Here is a 24,516-nt window from a genome sequence, read left to right as displayed (position 1 = left end):
TTGACAAACTCATTAGTCAACAGAGCGGCAAACCATGGCTCGCAAGCTGCATGTGGCTCGCGAGCTGCAGTTTGCCGACCACTGCCTTCACTGAAGTCTTGTGAGAGACTAAAGAAGTGGACTCAGCTTCGTCATATTGGATTTCTGACCCACTGAAATGGTAAGATAATAAATGTGTGCTATTTATGGCCACTAAATTTTGGGGTAATTTGTTATGTAGCAAATAATATCAAGTGTTAATTCCATTTCAAAGTTTCAAAGACAACTGGTATCTCTAAGATAGAGAATTCAAAAAAGAAAAAGAAAAAAATATTTTAAATGACAATTTAAGAAAAGTTTTGACATAAAGAACTGAATCTGCAAAGCAAAAGGACACAGTATGTTGCAGAAAGAACTGATGAAGAACAAGTAACACCCAGAATATATGCTATTGATAGTTAAGTTCCCAAGCTGGAGGATAAAGTGTTTCTCTAATATCCAAGCAGGAAAATCAAGTTACATATGGCAGAGTGGTTGCAAGGTAGGATAGGGATGAAAATCAGGCTTGTCTCAGAATTCCCAGATCAACATTCAGTGTCATAAAAATACTAATGCAATATGTACAAAGTTCTGAAGAAAGGAACATTTTATACCCATTCTATATAACATACATGTACAAGGCAACAAGCAGTTATTTCCAAACATGATAGATTATCTAGGATTCTACAACCCAAAGACTCTTCTTAAATAAACAGAAAAGGGAAAGGAAAGGAAAAAGAAAAAGGAAAGGAAAAGGAAAAGGAAAAGGAAAGAAAAGAAAAGAAAAAAGAGAGAGAGAGAGAGAGAGAGAGAGAGAGAGAGAGAGAGAGAAGTTGCCGGTTTCATTCCCAGTCAGGGCACATACCCAGGTTGCGGGCTTGTTCTCTAGTACAGGGTATGTAGGAGACAGCAGATAGATGATTGATGTTTTTCATCAATATTTCTCTCTGTCCCTCTCCCTCCCTCTTTCGCTAATGTCAATTAAAAAAATAATAATAAAATTACTTTAAAAAAATATTTATGTCTGTAAGAAACAATTTATGAAAGTCCATTGATGTATGATAGAAACCATAAAAGTCCTCTTTAACAACACATAATTACATTTGCAAGTAAGCAGCTTTCTTGTTTTTTCCTCTCAACCATGACTAAAGTGTTTACATTCTTTATTTGGATATTCTGATATATTCAGAATGCCAGATGCAGGTCTGGATTTCCCCCTTAATAATGATTACAAAGTCTAAAATTATTTTTAATTGGCTCCTTGAATAAGACCTAAAACTTTGTTAATAAACATTTAACATCTAAGGTTACATTTACAGTAATGAGAAAGAATAGGATTTCCATATATTTCTACCACAAGATGGAGATAAAGTAGATGTTTTTATATATTTCAAAAATATATCATTTTTATTAAAACAATTGATAACATTAGCTCATAATCCAAAATACATTCTGGTCTTTAAGATAAACAGGTAAAACTACTTCATATGTGATCAGTTTCAATTACAGTTGTTTCAAAAATATTCTTTTGGTAAAACAGAAGGAAAGAGAAAAACATGTTTTCATGTTTCAGTTCATTTTGCAGAGTTGAACTACCAGTATTAAAATCTTTTTAAATATATACTTAAAAAGATGATTTATGTCTCTGTACCAGTGCTGTCCAACAGTACTTTGTGCAGTGATGGAAATGGTCAATGTCTGCATTATCCAATATTGTAGCCAAAGACCACATGTGGCTATCAAGCATTTAAAATGTGGCTAGTGCTACAAAGAAATATTAAATGGCTAATATGAATAGTGCCTACTGTACAGGACAGCACAAATTTACATAATAGCCAAGTTAATATTTTAATATATATCAAAATCCAATAGAAACTTTTGGATATTAAAATAATTAATAGGTAAAGCCTAAACTATAAAAATAAAGTAATTATAAATTAATGATAAAAAAGAGATTCTGAGAATTTTAATAGACATTTTTCCATAACCATGAGAAAATAAATTAGAAAGCTCAATATAACTATGGAGGAGATAAACATATATTAAAAGAAATAAAGCTTTATAGCATCCTTCAAAGGTAATAAAAGAGCATTATCTATAATAATAAAAGCATAATATGCTAATTAGACCAGACAGCTGAACAACCTTCCGGACATCATTCCGGATGTCCTTCCTGACGAAGCAGTGGCAGCAAGGGGCTGAGGCAGATGTGGTTAGGGGCGATCAGGCAGGCAGGTGAGTGGTTAGAAGCAGGCAGGCAGAATGGTTAGAGGCGATCATGCAGGCAGGCAAGCAGTTAGGGGCATCAGGCAGCCAGGCAGAGTGGTTAGGAGCCAGCGGTCCCTGATTGAGAGAGAGTGCAGGCTGGGCAGGCTCCCTGCCCCTCCCCTCTATGCAGGAATTTCATGCACCAGGTCTCTAGTTAATATATATACACAAATCTTTTAGAAACATAACAATAAATGTGAATTTTCATCTTTTATATTAAAATGTGCTCAAATATTCCAGGCATTTAAATATCTGCACACAAAATTAACCCCATATTTACCATTTACTCACGTCTAAGTTAAAGTTTTCGATAACAAAAAAGAAAAAAATTCCCTCTTTCCAAACAGAAAGAACCTAATGTTCTTACAAAGTATAGGTCTTTGCACCATACACAGATTCCAACAGGAATCACCCAGACCTCAAGTGATGCAAAGCTGGGCCCCATTTAGGCTAGGAGAAGCATTCTCACCAATCCAGACAAAAAAGCCAACCAAAGATGCTAAACGTAAAAGAAATTTCAAGATCACATCCTGAAAGCATAAAGATTTTTATTGTGGAACCTCTTCTCTGTCATTATAATTGGAGTGCATTTGATGTTCATCTCTGACACATAGACTTGATCAGTGGTCCTCAATCCTTAATATACATCGGGATTATCTGATGTATAATTCAGGCTCTGGCTCCCTTCCACAAAGAAAGGTCTGTACTGAATTTTGGCAGAAGAGGGAAGGGATCTGACATAAACGTACTATACAGAGATGACATGAGGAGACAAAAGAGCACTAGAGAAAAATTTGTAGATTGGTCACCAAGTAATTCTTGAGAAAATGTTGATAGTTGGATTATTCTGGCACAGGTACTCTGGCTTCAAAAACAAACCCCCAAAAGGATATTTAGCTAACCTGTATTTAGGTTACAAAAGTGAGATATGCTCACTTGCAATAAATAGTCAAAATCAGCTTGCTGTTGACGAGTCACACTGTACCAGAAAATGAAAAACAGAACTCCTCTATTCAGATCCACCCCTCCCAGAAAAGATCTCGTTAAATTTCTGTGACATGTGCTGTGTTAAAATGGAACCCCTAGAGGGCAACTAAGCTTCAATTTTTACTTCATACTATACTTCAGTTCCTACGTTCATAGACACCATGACCTATTTCCTTATATCTTGGAACTTGTGCTTCAAAACAAAAGGGAATAAATGAAAAGAAGAAAACTGATATATCCCACCCACTAATAAAAAATACTAAGGAATGTGTTCTTTAACAATGATAATTCAAAGATCAAGAATATGGTATATTCTTATAGGCATATTCCTGAATAACACACATAATAAATGAATAATTGAAAATTAACACTCTCAGTGGGAGCCATGTAGAAGATAGGAAAGACATACTTAACCATTCTATTTAATATAAATGCTTTGCATTAACTTTACATTTATTAAATGGCATGCTAAAATCAGGAAAAGGTGAAGAATCCAATCTCAATAACAATTAACCCTATATAAACTAACCAATATAACCCACTATAGGAAAATTAATGTTCCTTCAAGGTCAAAAATATGAAGAGGCACCTAAGTTAACTCTAAATCATGATGTACAAATGTTGATATTTAATTAGGCCCACTCAAAATACTTATATGGCAAAAAAAAAAGAGTTGTTATATCAATATTAGCTAGAACACTAACCTATACAACTCAATAACAATATATTTAAATCAGCATTTCCTTAATGACACTCAAAAACTGAGCATATACAAGTCTAATATGTATATACCTCCAGAGTAACACAACAGAATGAGCTGAGAATTTACCTGGGTGATATACAGGATTATTCTAATGAATTGATAATCTGATAAATCATGAGGTGTTCTTTTCATCCAAATTTAAGATTTCTAAAAGATCCACTCTCATATTTGTATACATACACTAATGTATACATTTTGCTAACTGGAACAAAATTTTTACTGAACCAATGAAACAGTTTTGGAATGTAAATGTCACCACAGGAGGCCTTCCTTCCCAATAGGGCATGTCACCTGAGGCTCTTTATCTACTGTGCTCAGCACCTAAACCACAACCTTGGAGAGGGCAAAGAATACACCAATGTGCTGATCAAAGACTTCTTCTCTGTCCTAACTTCCTTCACTAATCTTGTAAAGTAAGTATTCACATTACATCCTGTGTACTCAGGGATCGAAAACGATCACAAACCCATCTCTGCTGATGATTAGAATCTACATATGAAATTTGACAACCCAAACCATGTAATGATAGAACACAGAAGAGGATGACTACTGAAGAGGATGGAGTTTGTGTGCCATGCACGAGGTTATTAATTTTCAGAACAGGAAAAGGGGAAAGGAAGCAGACATATAATTTACAGGGGAACAAAAGAGTCAAGGTTTAAGACTATAAGAGCATACTTAAGTTCATTATTTTCTTAGAGTTTGCTAAGAATCTCTGGCTCACTGGGAAAAAACTTGAAGGCTGGCATAAAAACATATATATATATACAAAAATGTGCTGGGAACAGGAGTAAAATCCATATGGCCTGTTACTGTGAGCTGCTTTAAGGGATAATTTTGTGCCTTTGGCTAATCCCTTGTTTCTCAAACCCAGGTCGCATATTCAACTCATCTAGGGAGCTTATGGAAAACACAAACAAACAAAAAATACCTTTCTTTGTGAAAGGGAGCCTGAATTATGCATCAGATAATTCTGATGTATATTAAGGATTTAGGACCGCTGATCTAGCCTAAGAGTGAGAGATGAACATCAAATACACTCTAATTATAATGACAGAAAAGAAGTTCTACAATAAAAAAAATATGATTTGAATTTCATCATCTGAATAAATCTGACCAGGGGAAATGTGGAAGGAAAAGGTAATACAGAAGAAATTGCATGAATCCTTTATCACTGAGGATTGAGTAATTATGTCCACTCTAAAAATCATGAGGACTAACAAAACTAAAGAGTTACTTAATGAATCAACCACATGTATGTTGAACATATGGTCTCCTGAGGCCAAAATAAGAAAAAACAGTTGTAATTTTCCACACTAGCACAAAAAAAGTATGGTTAGTCAAACCTTCTATATGATCAGAAATTAAACTTTTCAAAAGTTTAAAGTTTATGAGCTAGGTATAAAACAAATCTATGGGAGATATGCCAGGCACAGAATAGGATGCAACATATCTTAAACTAGGATTTGTACCCTGTGTTGACATAATTTAGGGTTCAATGACTGTCTAGCTCCCTTGAGTATGAAATTTCCAAATATGGTCTTGACTCTTCTAGGATTGTCTAGAGTTCAGTCTGTATATCTGAGTGATGAGAAAAGTAAGCAAAAGCTGCAGCTGCATTCATCTGTACTGAGTTGGATCAGAATTGCTACTACTAATAAAAAAGGCATCCTCCAGCACAAGGAAGGCCTACTGTTAGAATGGAAATACCACAGGAGCTCAAGGATCCAATAGGCTTAGAAAGACAACTAAAAGTGAGATAATATGTTTTTCAAAGAGAACTGGATTCTAGTCATGTGTTTGGTATGAACCCATGATTTGACTAGAGGCTGATCAATGAAGAACTTTGGGAAAGAAGACAGACTTTGGCAACCTCATTGTCTAGGGAGGTGTAAGTGTGGTGACAAACTACAGAAATATGTGGTAATAAAACATGAAGTTGAGAAAATTAAGAGGAAGCTAAACTTGTGTGCGACAATCTGGGAACCTTGAATAACGATAATGTGTCCTACTAAGTCAAATTCAGTAAGTTTTTCTCGAGCTTTGCTAGCAGAAATATTTAAAGTAAGCAAAGACATCTAATAATATGCATTCAGAGTTAAATCTGTGCTGTGGTTTTGAATTTGGACATCATTATAACCAGTTTTAGGGTTATGATGAAGAATCAAAAGGATAAAAAGAATCATTGTAAACAAATCATTAATGCCTTTTAAAGGTATGAGCATGGGTATTACATTAGAACTCGAGGGCCTGCACTCAAACGAACTGTTGGCCTAGAAAGAAACTCACTACAGACTGATTCAGTTGCCTCTCAGTATAACCATTATTGCTTATCTCATTTTTGGTTCTTATAAGTGTATTTCTAGTAACACATGAGCTCACTCATCTAGGAGAAATGATGAACAACATAGACTGATGAACAAGAACATACCCGGAGACAAGGAAGCATCGATTAGACTGTTGGACCTCAGAGAGAAGGTAGGGGAGGGTGGGGATAAGAGAGAAAGAGATCAACCAAAGGACTTGTGTGCATGCATATGAGCCTAACCAGTGGTCACGGACAACAGGGGGATGGGGGCATGCATGTGGAGGAGTTTGGGATGGGAATGGGGGGGGGGGGTGAGGACAAATATATAATACCTTAATCAATAAAGAAATTTAAAAAAAAATAAAACTAGAGGCCCGGTGCATGAAATTGGTGCACTCGGAGGGGGTGGGGTCTCTCTCAGCCTGGCCTGTGCCCTCTCACAGTTTGGGAGCCCTTGGGGGATGTCCAACTGATGGCTTAGGGGGGATATTCACCAGCCGTGTTTTTTGGTCCGGAAATGTTCTCTCTCCCACTTATCTCTCCTTCTCGCAGTCCAGGACCCCTCACTCCTTGCTGCCCACCTGCTCGCTGTTCCTTAGTGCTGCCGCATCCCGCCACCGCTGATGCACTTGCCAGCTGTGAGCCCAGCTTCCTGGCTGGTCAGCCATTCTGGTTGTTCCACCATAAGGGTAGCTTAGGCTTTTATTACATAGATGCAGAATAAAACTCCTGGTGTTGATGGAGGGGTATGGGGAGGGAGAAGCACCCTGACACAACTTTCAGATTATGTAAGCAGAAGTCAATTGCCATTTAAATTCAGAGAATAAACAATAAACTACTGTTTAACTATTGTATTTAGCCATTCTTAGACCAAACAGGATTTTCTTCAGCTTTGGAAACGGAAAATAAAATAAACTGTTAGATTTAAAAATCTGACAAATCCAGCTAATTAATTTCTCTAGAAGATAATCCTGTATAATAAAAGGCTAATATGCAAACTATCCCCTTTAACCAGGAGTTCAATCAGGAGTTTGACCAGGAGGTAGGGCCAGCTGGCTAACCGCCTGTGGCCCTGCCCCTGATTGCCTCCCTACCCCAAACGAGGGCAGGGCTGGCCAGCCAACTGCTTGTGGCCCCTCCCCACAGCCAGCCCAGCATGATTGGGATGGGCTGGCCGAACCCCACCTGTGCATGAATTTGTGCACTGGGCCTCTTGTGAATAATATATGCCCAAGGACACCTGTAAGAATGAAAGAAAGACTGTCACAGTTAACTATGTAGAAATACACTGCAGTTAATGCTTATCCTCACACAGCAGCATGACACTTCATAAATGCCAGAGGTTATGCCACTGCAGTCTGAGAAGACTGTCCCTTCATCTCTGGCAAACAAACATCTGTCAAGTACTTGAACAACAGCTTCTAATTTTAAAAGAATGCCAATATTCAGAAATTAAAATAGTCCATTTGTTTCTTAGAGTGCATAACATACTCTTTATATTTTTTAGAATGCATACATAATATGTACTGTATCAGATATCATATTTGGTAATTTTATATATTATTATAATACATCCAAACCAGTATAAAGATATGTTACATCTCCACTTCAGTGTTGGTTAACATTGGTGAACTGGTTAAATGCCAAAAACATATGTGGTAATGAAAGTATTCAAACAAATGAAATCTTCATTACATTCAAGTAACATGGAAAGGTTGATTACTGTGTTTATTTATAGCCTCCAATTGTTTTAATAATTTTTTGATAGTTCTCTGCCTGCAAACCTCTGAAAGACTGTCCTAAGCATTCTTAATTTGATTTTCTTTTTTGTCTATTCATGTATGTTTGGAATTTAGCAAAATGTAACATACTTCAGTTGTATCTGACAGATAGAAATGGGTAAGCATTTTATCAAGCTTCTGTGTTACTTAACTACTAGATGCCCAGTGCATTAAAGTTCATGCACTGGAGGGGGGTGTCCCTCAGCCTGGCCTGCCCCCAATCACAGTCTGGGAGCTCTCAGGGGCGGGAGGCAACTTGGCAACCAGGGGAAGGCGACGCCCCATCACACCTCTGCTACTGCCACTGCTGGCAGCACAAGCCTCTGCTGGCCATGGTTACCTGAACCTCAGGCAGTCCTGGTTGGCTGGGCAGCCATCATCCAAGGCTTGCATGTGCCTCGGGCCAGTCCTGGGTGCACGGGGGGATGAGGGGACTAGGGGACTCTGGAGGCAGGCCCTCGGAGCTGCCGGGCCCACCTGGGGATGAGCCTGGCCTTGCCATGCACATGCAGCTCCAGCGGGGCTGAGGGGACTGGGTGCCACCATCTTGTGGCTGTGGGCATCACCATCCTTGAGGGCATGGCAGTCAATTAGCTTATTCCCTCCTTATTGGATGTGAGTGCTGCCATCTTTGAGGATGGGGCATTCAATTAGGATATTCCTTCCTTATTGGCTGTGGGCACTGCCATCTTTGTGATGGCATGAGGATCAATTAGCATATCCACTCTTTATTAGATAAGATAGCTCTTTGATGTTTCAGAAAAAAACTAATAATCCTTGCTTTCTTATATATAATTCCTTTAGAACCAAGCCCCAACTATTGGTCAGAAGATCAAAAACATGGCAACAGAAGAAAATGATATAAAAGAAACATTAAAACGATATAAAAGGCCCAAAGGATGAAAGGAGTTAGTAAGTAGGAGAATATAGCTAGGTTAAAGAAAGTTCTAGGTCATCCCTGATGACAATGTACTTTTTTGGTCTTGATCTGTCATTGCAAAAGAAAAAGAAAAAAAAAGGTTCTTATTTTTAAAGCAAACTTCATTCTTCAGCATAGAGACAATATCAGATATCAACTATGCAATCCAAAAAACGCAAATATAATGAGGATTTTTCACAAAATACAGCAATTCAGTGACTCTCTTAATGGAGGCTCTATTTCCAGAAGTGAAATTTATAATTACTAGAATGCATAATTTACCAATATACATGACAAAAATTTTTTTTAAAATATTACTAACATAGAAAATACAAATCATTAAATTAGCAAAGTGTCAAAACACATGGGATCCATGACTGGTTTGGCTTAGTGAATAGAGTGTCAGCCTAAGGACTGGGGTATGGGGAGGTTCCAGGTTCGATTCTGGTCATGGGCACATGCCAGGGTTTCGGGTTTGATCCCAGTGTGGGCCTTGCAGGAGGCAGCCGATTAATGATTCTCTCTCATCATTGATGTTTGGATCTCTCTCTCCCTCTCTCTTCCTCTGTGAAAACAGTAAAAATATTTAAACCTGGAAAAAGTCACAGAGTGGAAAGTAACCTCCAAAGGTCATCAACCACTTCCCTAAAGCCACAGGTCATTAACTCCCAGATCCAAGAAAAAAAATGATTCCACCATCATGCTTGGTGGAAGGGGACTTCTGTTTTGGCTTTCAGGAGGGGGAGACTATAAAAATTCAATATAGAATTAGAATCATATCATTGTAGATAAAAGTTAAATTTTACTGTACGATGAGATATTCTAAATATTATCTGCTACTAACGATAAATTTTATGTTTAAAACATAAGGTGAAATGTGCAACTCAGACTAAATCAGTGTATAATGAAAAACAATAGTGTATATATAGATAATGAAGGTATCATGGAAGTTGGTTAAACTTTATAATGAAGAGAAAAGTAGTAAGTATATAGCAACCTGGCTGAAATTGATATTCATTAGGGTACTCTTCACACCAATAGGGAGCATTTGGACTCTGTGGTCTTTATCAGTGTCCCAGCTGGTAATGGTTGAAGGTTAATGCCTTACCCCACTCTGTTCAATTTTCTATCCTAATTAGCCCTCCAAATCTATAGCTGTGAGCACCAAGTGTCTGTGCTCAAAAGAAACTAATTAATGCTAGCAAATTAGATCAAGTCCAAAGATCCAACAGCCAAACTCTTAGTTAAATGCTCCTTGTTAATAGGAAGTGTAGCTGTCAATAACTGCTGTTGGTGACTATAATGAGGCATCTTGCTTTCATTGAAAGTGATTTCATTTCTCTTTGTCCCTCAAAAAGCTGTTCCATTCCCTTCACAAACCTAAGTTGCTGGCAGCCTGACCCAATTCTTATGATCAACTGGGTTGCAATGACATGAGAAAAAAAAATCAAACAGAAAAGCTTTCCTACATAATCATATTTCAGGCATTTAGCAGAAAGTCAGACCACTTATTAAAATTCCTATATCTTTATCTAAGAACAATGTAAAATGCTTTTATATAAAATCCTGTAATTATTTAATAAAGCAAAGGTGATAAATAGTAAATAAATTATAACAGAAGTATCCTGATTTTAATTTGCATCTTGTTGTTCAGTTTAAATGTAGCTGTTGCTCGGCCACTTAAATAATAGCAATGTATGTTCTTTCTTAATTCACAAGGTTAAACAGGAAGAATACTAAGGATTATTGCTTTATAAAGTAATTAATTTTAGACTCTAAAACACTGTTTTGGACCATATGGCCTAAAAAAATCAATATATGATTATCTATAAAATTTCAATTGTTAAAAAATCAATGGTTATAACATGTTCTAATAATTACAAATGCATTGAAATAACCCAAGTTTTAAGATGCTTTCAATTTTCAGAAGATTTTATGTACGTTAATAAGAGAAACTGAACCATGTCAACAGCCTAAACAACGTAATATTTTATGAAGAAGCAAAAATTAAACATTTTTTTCTGTACCATTACAAAGTGGGTAGTTGTGGAACACAAACAAATAAATACTTTAAACTTATATTCTCCTACATTTCAAAAACAGTTCATCATCTACCAGTAAGAAAAGACAGTTCTAAAACCCAAAGCCACACAATCATTCTGCATTTTCATCTGAATTATGGGAGTAAAAAGTTAATATATAACTCTAGGTATCAAATTAATGTGTTATAAGACTGCATAAATACAACTCATATTTATAACTTTAGACCAATTACTTATTAAAGTATATTTTCCTGGTAGTGAAAAGTTAACCCTAACACAGGATATATATATATATATATATATATATATATATATATATATATATATATATTTTAAAGTTCTATGAGGCAAGTGAAAGATTATCTCTTGAGATTATCGGCATACCTGCCAATGCCAGATGTGCACTGAACCCTGCCTGCAGGTGCCAATGGGTTAATTTTTCCTGACACATGGGAGAGTAAAGGGGTATAAAAGGCAAGTGCTCTGATTAAGCAGCTAATTCATAATGAAAGCAAAAACAATAGCACAGAATGACACTAATAAATTATTGGTAATTTATAAACAAATTTATTTATAAACTAATGGCCCACAGCACAAAATTCATGCATGGGTAAGGCCCCTCAGCCTGGCTGATGATCAGGGCCCATCGGGGCCTTCTGGCTGCCAGCTTCGGCCTCCCTTCCCTGACTGCTGGCTGGGGCCTTCCTTTGTACTGTGCCGCCTCCTGGTGGTCAGTGTACATCATAATGAGCGATAGAACTCCCAGTCTCCCGGTCTAACTCCTGTGGGGACACTCTGCATATTAGCCTTTTATATATATAGATTATATATATAGATGAATTTAATTTAAATCTAATTTACAAATGGAGTTAAACTGGAATATGTCCAAATAAGTCATATAAGACACAGAAATGACCATCATACAATGTCAGTTCTGAGGAACTATTCTTTTTTACTGCCTCCATCCATTTATCACAAAGGTCATTCTCTAAGGAGAGACATCAGAGGAATAGAAATATTCCCAGCAGCCAAAGTCCCAAAACTACAGTTGACACAGCCTGACTTCCCTAGAGAAACCTGTAGTGAAGTGGCAGCTCATCACTCCCACTAAAATTACTGTGGTCTATCACTGAAGAAGACTACAGGGGAAATTAATGAAGGGGAGCCAGGAAAATAGCCTACCTTAGCAAAATTTTACACTATTTTTTTTAGCTGACCATTCCAAGAGGTAGATTATTTTTAAAAGACATTTCTACAGTAATACTGCCAACTGACTTTTTAATAATTTATAGCCTCATTTTCACCTCCCACTGGTTTGCTTACATTTTTCACCATGTTACATATTAATCAACAATACATCTCTAGATTTACAGAATATAGCAAGGTTGTATTAAAATATTTTAAAACATTCTCTAAGTAAGCATACATCCATTTTCAGGGGTGGGGAATGCCTGGCCCGAAAGCCATATAAAGCCAGCAAAATCATTTGGTTTGGACCTGCCAAGGCTTTAGGGGTGAGGTAATTAAATGTTTGACCAAATATAACAGGATAATTTTTAAGTTGATAATTTTGTATGGCCTGAGAATCTATAATAATAAAGGCATAATATGCTAATTAGATCAGACAGTTGAATGTCCTTCTGGATGACCTTCTGGATGAAATATTATCAGTTGCCTCCCCCACAGGCCCCGACCCAGGATCAAACCTGCAACCCAGGCATGTGCCCTGACCTTAATTTAAAAAAAAATTAAGTCAATATTAATTCATTGACTACTTGACTCTAAGGCTAAGGTGCCAGAAGAAAGCCAGTGCCGGCAGCCTGGGGAAGGAAGGCCTACTCTTTCTCTCTCTCTCTTTCTTTTTTTTTCTTTTTCTTTTTCTAAATATATATATATTTTTTTATTTCAGAGAGGAAGGAAGAGGAGAGAAAGACAGAAACATCAATGATGAGAATAACTGGGGATCAAGTCAGCAATTCAGGCATATGTCCTTGACCGGAATTGAACCCTGGACCCTTCAGTCCACAGGCTGGCTCTCTATCCACTGAGCAAAACTGGCTAGAACAGGAAGGCCTATTCTTGCATAAATTTTGTGCATGGGGCCTTTAGTAAAGTTATAAGTATCCAAATGGCCCTAGGCCCAAAGGGTTCCCTACCCCTGATTTACATAAATAGCTTCTACTCATCAAGATAAAACATTAAAAAAACAACAGACTCATAATAAGTACTATGGAATTCCATTAACAATTCAGCAATAGACAATGACACCAGAGAAAATCATCTTGAAATATATTCCTGTATGAATATGTTGACAGATGAAAACAGGTACATGTTTTATGTTTCTTCTTGCTCTATCAAAACCACCAGAGTGACTTGTTTCTCCAAAATATTCACACTAAGTCCCTATATGTAGCTATATTTCTGGGGGGAAAAGCATTTTTTACTAATAATTTGAGAGAATATTTTTAAGTTGTAAATGAATTCAATATAATCTGGAAGTTCTGAAAGCTGAAACCCTGGTATCTCGGTGAAAGGGTGAGAAACAATTCATACATATTAATTCATTGACTACTTGACTCTAAGGCTAAGGATTAAATTCAGATCATATTATAAAAAATGTATTTGATCTTTATATGAATATTTGAATATTACCTTGAACTTGTTCAGAACACCTCTCTCGGGCCTTTTCTCTCATTATTTTAGGGATCAAAACATCTTTTTCAACATGTCTGAGATGCTGCTCTGAAAAAAAAGGAGATATTTCTTTAATATAGGTAACTCTCAAGTAAATCACCTGTATGGGAGGGAATAAGCACTGTGGCTTACTTAAATAAAAGCCTATGCAAATATGTTAAAAACTAACTATTTTATAACTTCATAAAATTGTGATTATTTCAGTCACTAAAAATCATTCCAAATAATTTTTATATACAGCAGGAAAAAATGTAAGACATAGGCAACATATTTCTAAAATTTCTGCAAACTATAACATATTTCATGTAATCTTATCAAGATTAAGTCATAGACTAAAATATTATAATTTTTTAATTAATATAATCCCCAAGAGGAGTTTTATCAATACTAAGATCCAACGATAGAAGATGTTGATGATGATGTTTATCGATACTGAAACCCAAGATTAAGAGACACACGAATAATGTATTTAGTAATAAGAGTGGTTTAAGAAAGCCAGAACTGCAGAAGAAAAAGTGGAATATTATGTGCATAAAAAAAAGCCTGTGAGATTTCTGTGCATTTTAAACACAACTTCCACAATTAGATTAAAGTAATAGACTGAACATCTGCTGCAGAGTCCCACCTGCTCCTTAAATTCCTAGAGTCCTGAAAAACAAATGGAAAGTGCCCTGGCCAGGTCTGTCAGTTGGTTGGAGCATTGTTCATACACTGAAAGGTTGCCGGTTTGATTCCTGGTCAGGGCACAGGCCTGGGTTGCAGGTTTGATCTTGGATCGGGGCCTGTGGGGAAGGCAACTGATAGATATTTCTTTCACTTCCATGTCCCTCTTCCTCCCTTTCTAAAATTCAATAAAATCATGTCCTCGGGTAAGGATTAAGAAAAGAAGAAAATAAATAAATAAAAACAAAAGTGTTCTCAGGGAACTAAAATGATCAAGAATCTCTAAAAGACAAAAGGCAGATGAGATCAGATTCCAGGAAGTAGTTTTTCTCCAGGACAAGTGGGTGTTGTTGCTCCATGCTCAGAAGCAGCAAAAATAAGGAGCAAAAGACTTCATTGAGGAAACTAAAGCTTTACTGGTTGAAATACGTGAGTAGGAGCCAAGTGAGTCACATCTGGTGATGCTTTCAGACTATGGATAAAAGAGTTAAATAACGGGTAATTATCCCCAAAAGTTCATCAGGAAGTTTCCCAGTATCTCATAACACCTAGGACAACCAGAAACCCCTAAACTCTTCCTGGTAATATGTGGTGATCAACCATCTCTAAATGCAGGCAGCTTAGCGAGGGTAACAGGGTACATCAAAAAGCAAACAAAACAAAACAGCCAAGAATCACCTTAATTTGATGAAGGACAACACTCTGTGATTACTCAAGAAGTAACCAACTCCTAAGAGAGTTCAAAGAATACGGAAAATCCTATTTTAAAATTCGTATGATAAATATACTGAAGCAAATAATAAGACACGAGTCCTTGGACAGAAATGGACTATAAATTACTTACACGCACTTAGATGAAATCTCTGAAACAAAAATCCTAAAAGCTTCAAAAGGGAAAATACATTTCCCACCCAAAGGAATGAGAATCAGATTACATCGTATTTCCCTGGCAAGACCTGAATGCAATAATGGAGAAGTAACTTCAAAGTTCTGAGAGAGATTACTTTACATCCAAGAATTATAGAGCCAATTAAGAGTAAAGTTAAACACATTTTCAGATATGTAGAATCTGAAGTTTACCTTCTCTCTAAAATCAATAAAAACATTTATTTTTTAAAAAGTGGTAAAATTCAACTCAGATATGTACCTGAGTAAATAGTATATTAATGTCAGTTCCTGGTTTCCTTAGTTATACTGAATTATAGCAGTATGTCCCAACTGTTTCACTATTTTGCCCCAATGAGCTTTTTCAGACATTATCTCCTAATCCCCCCCCCTCCCAAATGTTACTATCACAGATACATTGTGTATCTGTTCATGTACTGTATGTATAACAGTGCTTTATACATTGAAATAGTATGATTTTTCTCCCCCAATATCAATCTTTGCCCCTTTAAAGGCAGTATCATGCTCACTGAAGATATGTACTATGATTATTTAAGGTAGTATCATTAAGGAAAGCTGGAGAATATATACATTGAAATTATACTAATTTGCAGCATGACTTGTTTAAACTATGTCAAAATTAAGTTATAAAAAAAGCTTTAAAATATAGAAGGAAAAGCAAAGGACCTCAGATAACCAAAACAACATAAAAATAAAAAGAACACACTTGGATGACTTCCACTACCTAATGAGAAAGTTGTATTAAAAGCTACAGCAATCACAGTAGTGGAATAGTGACATAATTAGGATAAGCCAATAGATTAACAAAATAAGAGTCCAAAAATACGTCTATGTGTATACAGCCAATTTAATTTGACCAATGCACCAAGACTAGTCAATGAAAAAATAAAAGTATTGTCAACAATGACCTGGATAAACATGAAAAAAATCTATCCGAACCCTCTGATCCCCAGCTTCATAGAACCCACAAAAATTAATTTGCTATGGTTCATAAATTAAAACTATTAAACAGCAAGCCATGGATCAGAAGAAAGTGTTCACTATCCATATAAAAGTGACCAATTGAATCAAATTTGTGTCTACTCAAAAATATATAACACTATGTCTGTAGATTCTATTGCATTTTTTCATATTGCATTTGAAAATGAAATGTACTTTTTTGGGGACACACTGTATAGAGAACACCTGCATATTAATAATAAAAAATATAAACAACCCAATAAAAAATAGAGCAAAGGCTTTAATGGACACTTCAAAAAGAAGGTATCCAAACTGTAAATACATACATAAAAAGGTGTTTAAAATCATTAGTCATTAAGAAAATGCCAATGAAACCCATGATATCATTTACACCTACCAGAATGACTAAAATTAAAAACACTGAGAACACCAAATGTTAGGGAAAATGTGGAGAAACTGGAACTTTCGTAAACTATTGCTGGTGGGAGTGTGAAATGATAAACTTCTTTGGAAAACTGCTTTTTAAGCTATGAAGTTAAATATACACCCAACCTATTTTCCACTGCTAGGTATTCATTTACCAAAGACAAATGAAAATATATATCCAGAAAACAATCTGTACAAGTCTGTTTAAAAATCAGAAACAACCTAAATGCCCAATTGCACACTACTTAGCAATACCACAAAATTAAGTACTGATACACTCAACATGAATGAATCTTTAAAATTTTGTTGAGAAAAAGAAGCCAGACACAAGACTACATTATTACAGGATACAAGAACATGCAGAATTAATATCTGGTGATAAAAATTAGAAAATTGGTTATCTATGCCAGTTGAAAAAGGTACACTTCAAAGGATGTTTTAATTTGGGCATTAAATAAGAAATGACACACTTTAAAAGATATAAATTCTGCAAAGAATTTGGTAGCATATCAACCATTAATTAAGATTTTATACATATTTCAGAGCTATATTCCATACTATAAATATTAGATATAGCACTTTACTCATAAAATTACAGTGATTCTCTCAATGTCAATGTGATGCATATATATTATCCATTTGTACAAGAACCTGCAAAAAAGAAAAATCAAATATTGAGTCTGCTACTATATAGTCACATGAATTTATACTGAGATAAAGAATCAGAATAATGCCACCAGGAAAAATTTCCAAAGCTCTAACTTCTCAACATTCTATCATCACCTGAAAGTCAATTTTCACCTTTTCCAATGGCTGAACTTGTTAGCTCAGATTTTGCTTTGGGGCTCATGTGTTCCTGCAAATATGGCAGCACTAGATTACAAGGCTACTGACAACAGTACTTGCTTATGAATCCACAAAGATAACAATGAGGCAGTATCTAAATCAGAATATTACAGAACCTTTCACTGGGAAGAAGTAATACCTGAAGGGCAAGGTGTGCCTTTTCAATAATAAAAATGTTTTCATTTAGCTAATCTGATTATTTAGATACTGCCACTTTTAAAAATTTTAACTTCCTAGTTCCATTTACTTGCTCCTGAAGACATTTCTATACTACTATTTACTCTAGAGCAATGGTTGGCAAACCGCGGCTCCAGAGCCACATGCGGCTCTTTGGCCCCTTGAGTGTTCTAACGTCACTTCTTCGAAATAGTCTCATACAGGCCGAAAACCAACTTCTGCACATGGGCCACGAAGTGTCAATCACACTGTATGTGCTTCCGTGGAAGAGCACACTCAAGGGGCCAAAGAGCCGCAAATTTACAAGTCTTCTCAGTAGCATCAGTTTTGACCTTTTGGCCCTCTTCTTTATTTCATACCAACAGTCTCAAAATGAAGAGTCCCAGGCAGATGATATCATGTATAGTACAAGGCCAGAACTCTCAATCGCTACCTTCATACCAGGAAGCTAGGCAGATTCCAATTCTCCTGAAAAGGACATAGATACATAAGCTCCTGAGCAGATTTTCATGTTCTTGCCAGCTCCTTCATACTTTCTTGCAATAATGACAGTAATAAAATGAGTAAGGGGATGGACAGAGATCCTTAGGGAAAATTAAGACAGTGATAAGTGTTCCATTTACCTTCTTTCCTTTAAATCATACTTGAACTTCACACACACACACACACACAACTCCAGAAAATCAGTAGTAAGAGATTACACCCCCATCCTCAATATCCCAGCCTGCCTGTCTATGAAATCTCAAGATGAGGGCAATGAAGGCCCATAGTTTCACAACAACCCTTTCAGATAAGTATTTTTATTCCATTTTGCAGATGAAGTGGATGCTCACAGAGGTGAAATAACCCAAGCCTCTGATAAAATGGCAATGTCAAGATCATGGAAGACAGGTCCCATATCTTCTTCAACAGCTCTATTACACACCTGAGATGGTGGCCAGTTTAAGGGATTTTAGCAAACAAGGTTGTGAGAGCTTCCAGTTATGGTGAAGCATGGAACCCCTTAGATGATAGAACTGTTTGTTTCAGAAGCATAATTTTGAACAAGCAAAATTCACAACTGCATACTTCTCAATTTTTAATCAGAAAATCAAGTTAAATGGAAATCTGATTAGCTGATACATACCATGAAAAAAATAATTCTTTTAAAAAAAAAAAAAAAGCAAGAGGAAAGGTTTATCAGTTGAAAGACATCTTCAAAGGATTAATGAGTAAGAATCTAATTTTTTGTAAGTTCAAACTCTTACAAAATATGAAAAGCAGATAAATGAAGTACATGTGCTTATTTCTACTCAGCATTTGGCTTAGATACCACCTGTGTCCCACAATCGTAAGCTTCATTTGAACTTCTTTGTCCTACCAGCTTTCATTGCTAATAAACACATAGTTTACACTAGATGTGCCCATTTCCCAAAAGCATCTATATCTTGGACCTGAGATTCTGCAGATTGCTAGGTATGAAAACTTCCTCTTCCACCCACGTTACTTTAACCAAGATGAGGCCAAAAAGAGACAACAAATCTAAAATTATACCAAAGCAGGAAATCAACTTATGCAATAAGTCATGCCAATTTTAGAAACATGCTGCAATCCCCATTGAGGCCGTAATTTCTTAAGTAAAAGGGTTTCACATTTATATATTTGGTAAAACTTCAAAACTATCTTTTCCGACAAGCAGAGTTTCCCATTGATATCTAATAGAAATTCAGCAGTGTTATGGGAGACAGAAGTAAATATCTGGGAAAGCAGTAAAGCACAGCAAGCCTATGCCTCTCAGCAATAATAACCTGGATATTTTTCCTCTAATGTACATTAGTATATGTCTCAAAACTATGAATGTTCCTCAATGCCTCTAGCTACCCTATCTCTACTGGTTCTTCTTCATTTTACAATATTTCACTAAACTTTGTACTACTTTGATAAGGAAATGGGGAGATTATTTTTCTATTAAGTTATTCGCTTACTTCAAAGAATCAACCTTTGATTGAGTGACTCACAATATCTTTCTTGGCATGACCTTCAGAGCCAGTCTGAGTTAACATGAAAACCAGTTCCATAGTATAACTTTACAGGGGAGTAGCATTTCTCAGGATGAACCTCTTACCATCTTCCCCAGACTGAATTTGGCTAACCTTGGTTCAAATTCAAGTTCACCTTCTGAACAAAAATTTAACAAAAGGAGGACATTAAGGTGAGTGTCCTATAGTTGCTAAAAGCAAATTTGAAAGGAGTTTCAAAAATATTCTGAGTAATGGCAGTAATACCAGAAAAAGTGTAAATACTTCCAAGATAAAGATCTGCTCCTCTTCCTTTTGTGGCAATCCCACAAGGTTCTATCTTCCAAGATTGTGTTTATTGTGCTGAGTTCTCAGTGCTTATCTCTAGCTCCAAATCTAGTCTACCCACATTTTCAAGCATATATTGGTAATTTCCATGTCCCATCAGCACTGCGATTCCAACTTAACATTTCTACAATTTAAATCTTCATTTTGCCATCTCAGTGGTTATGTTATCCTCCTCACCTAAATAAAATCACTTCCATTTACACAGTACACAGAAGAAGCACAACAAATATTTGTAGAATAAAGGAAGGAGGGGGATGTAGAAGAAACTGTTTTAGAAACATCATCATGTGCATGAGCAGGTATTATGAAGCAGCTGAGGTTCATAAAGCTCAAAGCAATCTTGCAACATGATCTAGCAAATAACTGGTGGAGTTCAAGTCCAGCTCTATCATCTGCCTTTATTTTCTATCTTCTACCTCTTATTTTCTTTTCTTTTTAAAAAAATATATTTTATTGATTTTTTACAGAGAGGAAGAGAGAGGGATAGAGAGTTAGAAACATCAATGAAAGGGAATCATCGATCAGCTGCCTCTTGCACACCCTTTAGTGGGGATGTGCCCGCAACCAAGGTACATGCCCTTGACCGGAATCAAACCTGGGACCCTTCAGTCCGCAGGCCGACGTTCTATCCACTGAGCCAAACCGGCTTCGGCTCTACCTCTTATTTTCTTATCAAAGTTTACTTACCTACAATCAAAGCCAATAATTACTTTTCCATCCCAAAGTTCTCCCTCAAACCATCACCTGAAAGTGACTTCTCCTTCCTTTATACCTGAGATTTTGTGGCCGCCAATACTGTTGGTTCTGGTCACATCTGGACTGACAAATGTATCACACATCACACTATTTGCAAACTCTTCTCCTGAATGCTGTGGATTAGGCGGACAGCTAATGCGCGGCTTTCTTGTTTGAGAGGAAAACAGAACCACCCTATTGCTCTGATAGATGGCCCCAGACAGGGAGAGGCCAGACTGTCAGACAGTGGGCAGAGATCTCTCAGAGGTGTGTGAAGCCAGCGGCCATTACTGCCGGACTCAGAAACCAGACCCTCGTAGGGAGGGGCTGAGGAGAAACCAAGCTTGTCTGCACCACCCCGAGACTCCGCCCCATCCAAGCAGAGCACAGAAGCCCTTCCAGTGGTTAGCTTTCTCGTTCGCCGCGAATAGGACTCTATGCTGTGTCTGATCGGTCACTATGATGTTCACTGACCACCAGGGGGCAGATGCTCTGACCGGTAGGTTAGCTTGCTGCTGGGGTCTGACCAACTGGGATTGGCTGAGAAGGGCTGGACATACCCTGGAGCTCTCCCACAGTTCCTCCCTGGCTAGCCAACCTCCTACAGTCCTATGGGGACTGGGTGAAAAGGTCTCAACACACTCTGGAACCCTCCCAAGCTTTGAAAATATTTCTTCTAATTAATTTCCTTTCAATGTATACGAATTTGTACCCAAATAAAATGAACAAGGGCTTGTCAGAGAAATGACTGGTCCTGGATCGGCTAAGCCAGGTAGGTGTAAGCTGAGCCAGAGACATCTTGTGTGAGAAAAAAAGATGCTCAAAAATGCTCTAATAATCCTATAAAATAAAAGCATAGGTGGTACAGTGCGATGTCATCACAAGATGGCTACCATAGATGACCACCACAAGATGGCCAACAGGGGATAGCAGCTGTTGGAAGCGGTTATGAGGCGATCAGGCTGGCAGGCAGAAGCTGTTAGGGGCAATCAGGGGCAGGCAGGTGAGTGGTTAGGAGCTAGCAGTCCCATATTGTAAGAAGGATGTCCAACTGCTGGTTTAGGCCTGATCTCACAGTGGGACAAGACCTTGACTACATGATCAAAATTCATACCACCTTTGAGAGACAGAGACACATCATGTGCCTCCAGAAATGATATTCTGAGAAAAATATACCACTTAGGCAGTATTTGCTGAGAAAGCATAACCTCTATCTAATCAAAAGTCAATCAACACAAAATGAAGTTCTACATGTCACCCCTTACCTAAAAACTTGCAATGTCTTCCCACTGTTCTTAGAATATAATTCAAACACCTTAAAATGTTTACAGGAGATTTCATAACTGACAACCCCTCCAATGCCACAGCACACTTCTCTTTGATGTCAACTCTTTCTTGTGCTTTTTACGTAAGCTAATGTTTTTCAACTTTCAGTGAACAATCCATTAGAGGGTTGTTAAATTAATCGAGTGAGAAAAAACAATGTATTTTTTAGTACAAACATACTTTAAGTTTAGAAATTTACAAAATGTAGAAGTTAACCAGATTTTTAGTTTTATGAATACAATGCAGGTCTAAGAAAATCCTGTAGATAGTAGCAATAATAAAATCAAAAATTTTCTTATCAACAACATAACATATTACAATAACTACATAATGCTCAAATTTTTTTTTCAAATCTGTTGAGATATCTAACTCAAAAATTTAAAATTTCCAGTAAATATAAGTGCTGTACCCCTAATGCTAATCTACCTACATCCCCACTGGAACCACTGAAAGAATTCCTGCAGCCCAGACGCCAAAAGCTACTAGAATGACATCTTCTCAAGATACATATACTTTAAACATCTACTAATACAATGTCATAAAATCTCTGATCCCATGTCTACTCCTATAAAATAAAAGTCTGAGCGCTATTACTGTCCTATCCTCCTCCCCTAATTAGACAGACACACAGATGAGGACACGTTGATTAAAGAAACTTCTCATGCTGCCCCTGCTTTATTGTGCAAAAGTAGAAAATAAACCCCTATTAATTGAAGGGGAAGGAAAACTTCTTATTCTAAAGGAGAGTTGGGGGGGGGGGGGGGAAGGAAGGAAGGAGTCTCTTCTAGTTATTAGAAAAAAATCAGAAATCAAAATGATCAGGCCCATTCCTGTGAGTTGTCATTTGGGTATATAATCATGTTAGAATATTTATTGGGAATCTGAAAATAGCAAAGGCCTAACAGGATGTTCTTTCAGGACTAGTTCTGGGCTTGACTTTCCATTAATGGGCTTTTTTACAACTTGTTAAGGGGCAGTTTAACTTCTAGGTGTCAAACAGAGAGAGAAATAATTTTTGACCTGTGGAAGAGAAAGGCCCAGAAGATTATAGTTTGTGATCCTGTTTTAAATAAACCAGCTTTCAGCTAAGCCAGCAATCTATGAAACTGTCTATGTATCTAACTTCTCAAATACTTTCTGAACTGTTTTTTACATTTTATTGGTTCCTTCACTAATTAACAAGTTGAAGAAAATCTTCAGCATGTATTCATTTTATATTTGCATGTGTAATAATTTTATCTTTTTTAAAATTCTACTTTAACAAGCAACACATTTTAAAAAAATATATATTTTATTGATTTTTGTACAGAGAGGAAGGGAGAGAGATAGAATGTTAGAAACATAAATGAGAGAGAGTCATAAATCAGCTGCCTCTTGCACACCCCCTACTTGGGATATGCCCGCAACCAAGGTACATGCCCTTGACCGGAATCGAACCCGGGGCCCTTCAGTCCCCAAGCCGACGCTCTATCCATTGAGCCAAACTGGTCCCGGCAACAAGCACCACTTTTAACATTGTTTCTAGAGATGATCATGGGTTATACATTCAAAAAAAAGCCACCTTTGAAATTTTCAATCACCTACATTTACTAGATTTCTAAAAATATACAATATTTGTGGAAAGGTTTATAAATTGGTAAAGAAGCTATAGCTTGGAATAAGATTTACTATGTTTAAGTCCTAGTACTGAATAAGTTATACTGTATATTTCTCTATTATTACTATGCAATCATGGGTCCAATTTATGGCTAAAGATGCAGAGAATTTCTTCTGTGAATCAGAAGATTAGACTGATAAGAAAACAAAGCCAAAAGACTAGTCAATAAAAGGGGAAGAGTTCAAAAACAGTGGTTCTCCTCTACTCTGCATATTGTCTGTGGCGTATTTTTACATGCCAGAGGCTTGGGCAATCGAGGCCCTAGTATTTTTCTCAAAATACTAGGCCACTTTTCCTGGGTGTTTTGGACTCTCTCCAGCTTTTCCTCTCAGCAATCAGATAGTAAGGGGAAATAATGAACACAATTATGGATAATAAACTTACAAAGAGTGCTATTATTACCTCGACGCTAACATAAAGGAAAACAGTTTAAATAAAACTATGTATAAAAATAAATATGCCACCTGGGTTTATTTCATTCTTGGGTTCAGAGTTTCTTGAGAAAAGTGGACTCTACCGTTACTTAAAAACTACTGATAAATGAATATCAAACTTATGATCTCAAAAAGTGTAATATAAGCCAACGGGAAAACAAAGTCGTTATAGAAACCTCATTTAGCATAACTATCTACTCAGTATGGACTGTCAAAAAGCAAGAGAAATATCAAAATGTGAGCCTATGCTTCAACTTCTGA

General features: G+C 36.7%; 1 protein-coding gene across 3 annotated transcripts in view; it reads right to left on the bottom strand.

Annotated features, from left to right (window-relative positions):
* CMC1 (C-X9-C motif containing 1) overlaps window positions 1-24,516 on the bottom strand; it is a 45,878-nt gene that overhangs the window by 19,108 nt on the left and 2,254 nt on the right. Inside the window, exon 2 of one of the 3 annotated variants that reach the window (XM_084902483.1) lies at window positions 13,739-13,828. The exons of 1 other annotated variant lie outside the window; for it this stretch is intronic. In XM_084902483.1, coding sequence (XP_084758609.1) covers window positions 13,739-13,828 — 90 coding nt within the window. The remainder of the gene's footprint in view (window positions 1-13,738; window positions 13,829-24,516) is intronic. One more of the 3 variants, XM_084902484.1, reaches the window with a different exon arrangement.

This window comes from Pipistrellus hanaki (genome assembly GCF_964339955.1).
Source record: "Pipistrellus hanaki genome assembly, chromosome: 13".
NCBI lineage: Eukaryota > Metazoa > Chordata > Mammalia > Chiroptera > Vespertilionidae > Pipistrellus > Pipistrellus hanaki.
Note: the sequence above shows the minus strand (reverse complement) of the source record. Positions and strands in the feature narration are given on the sequence as shown.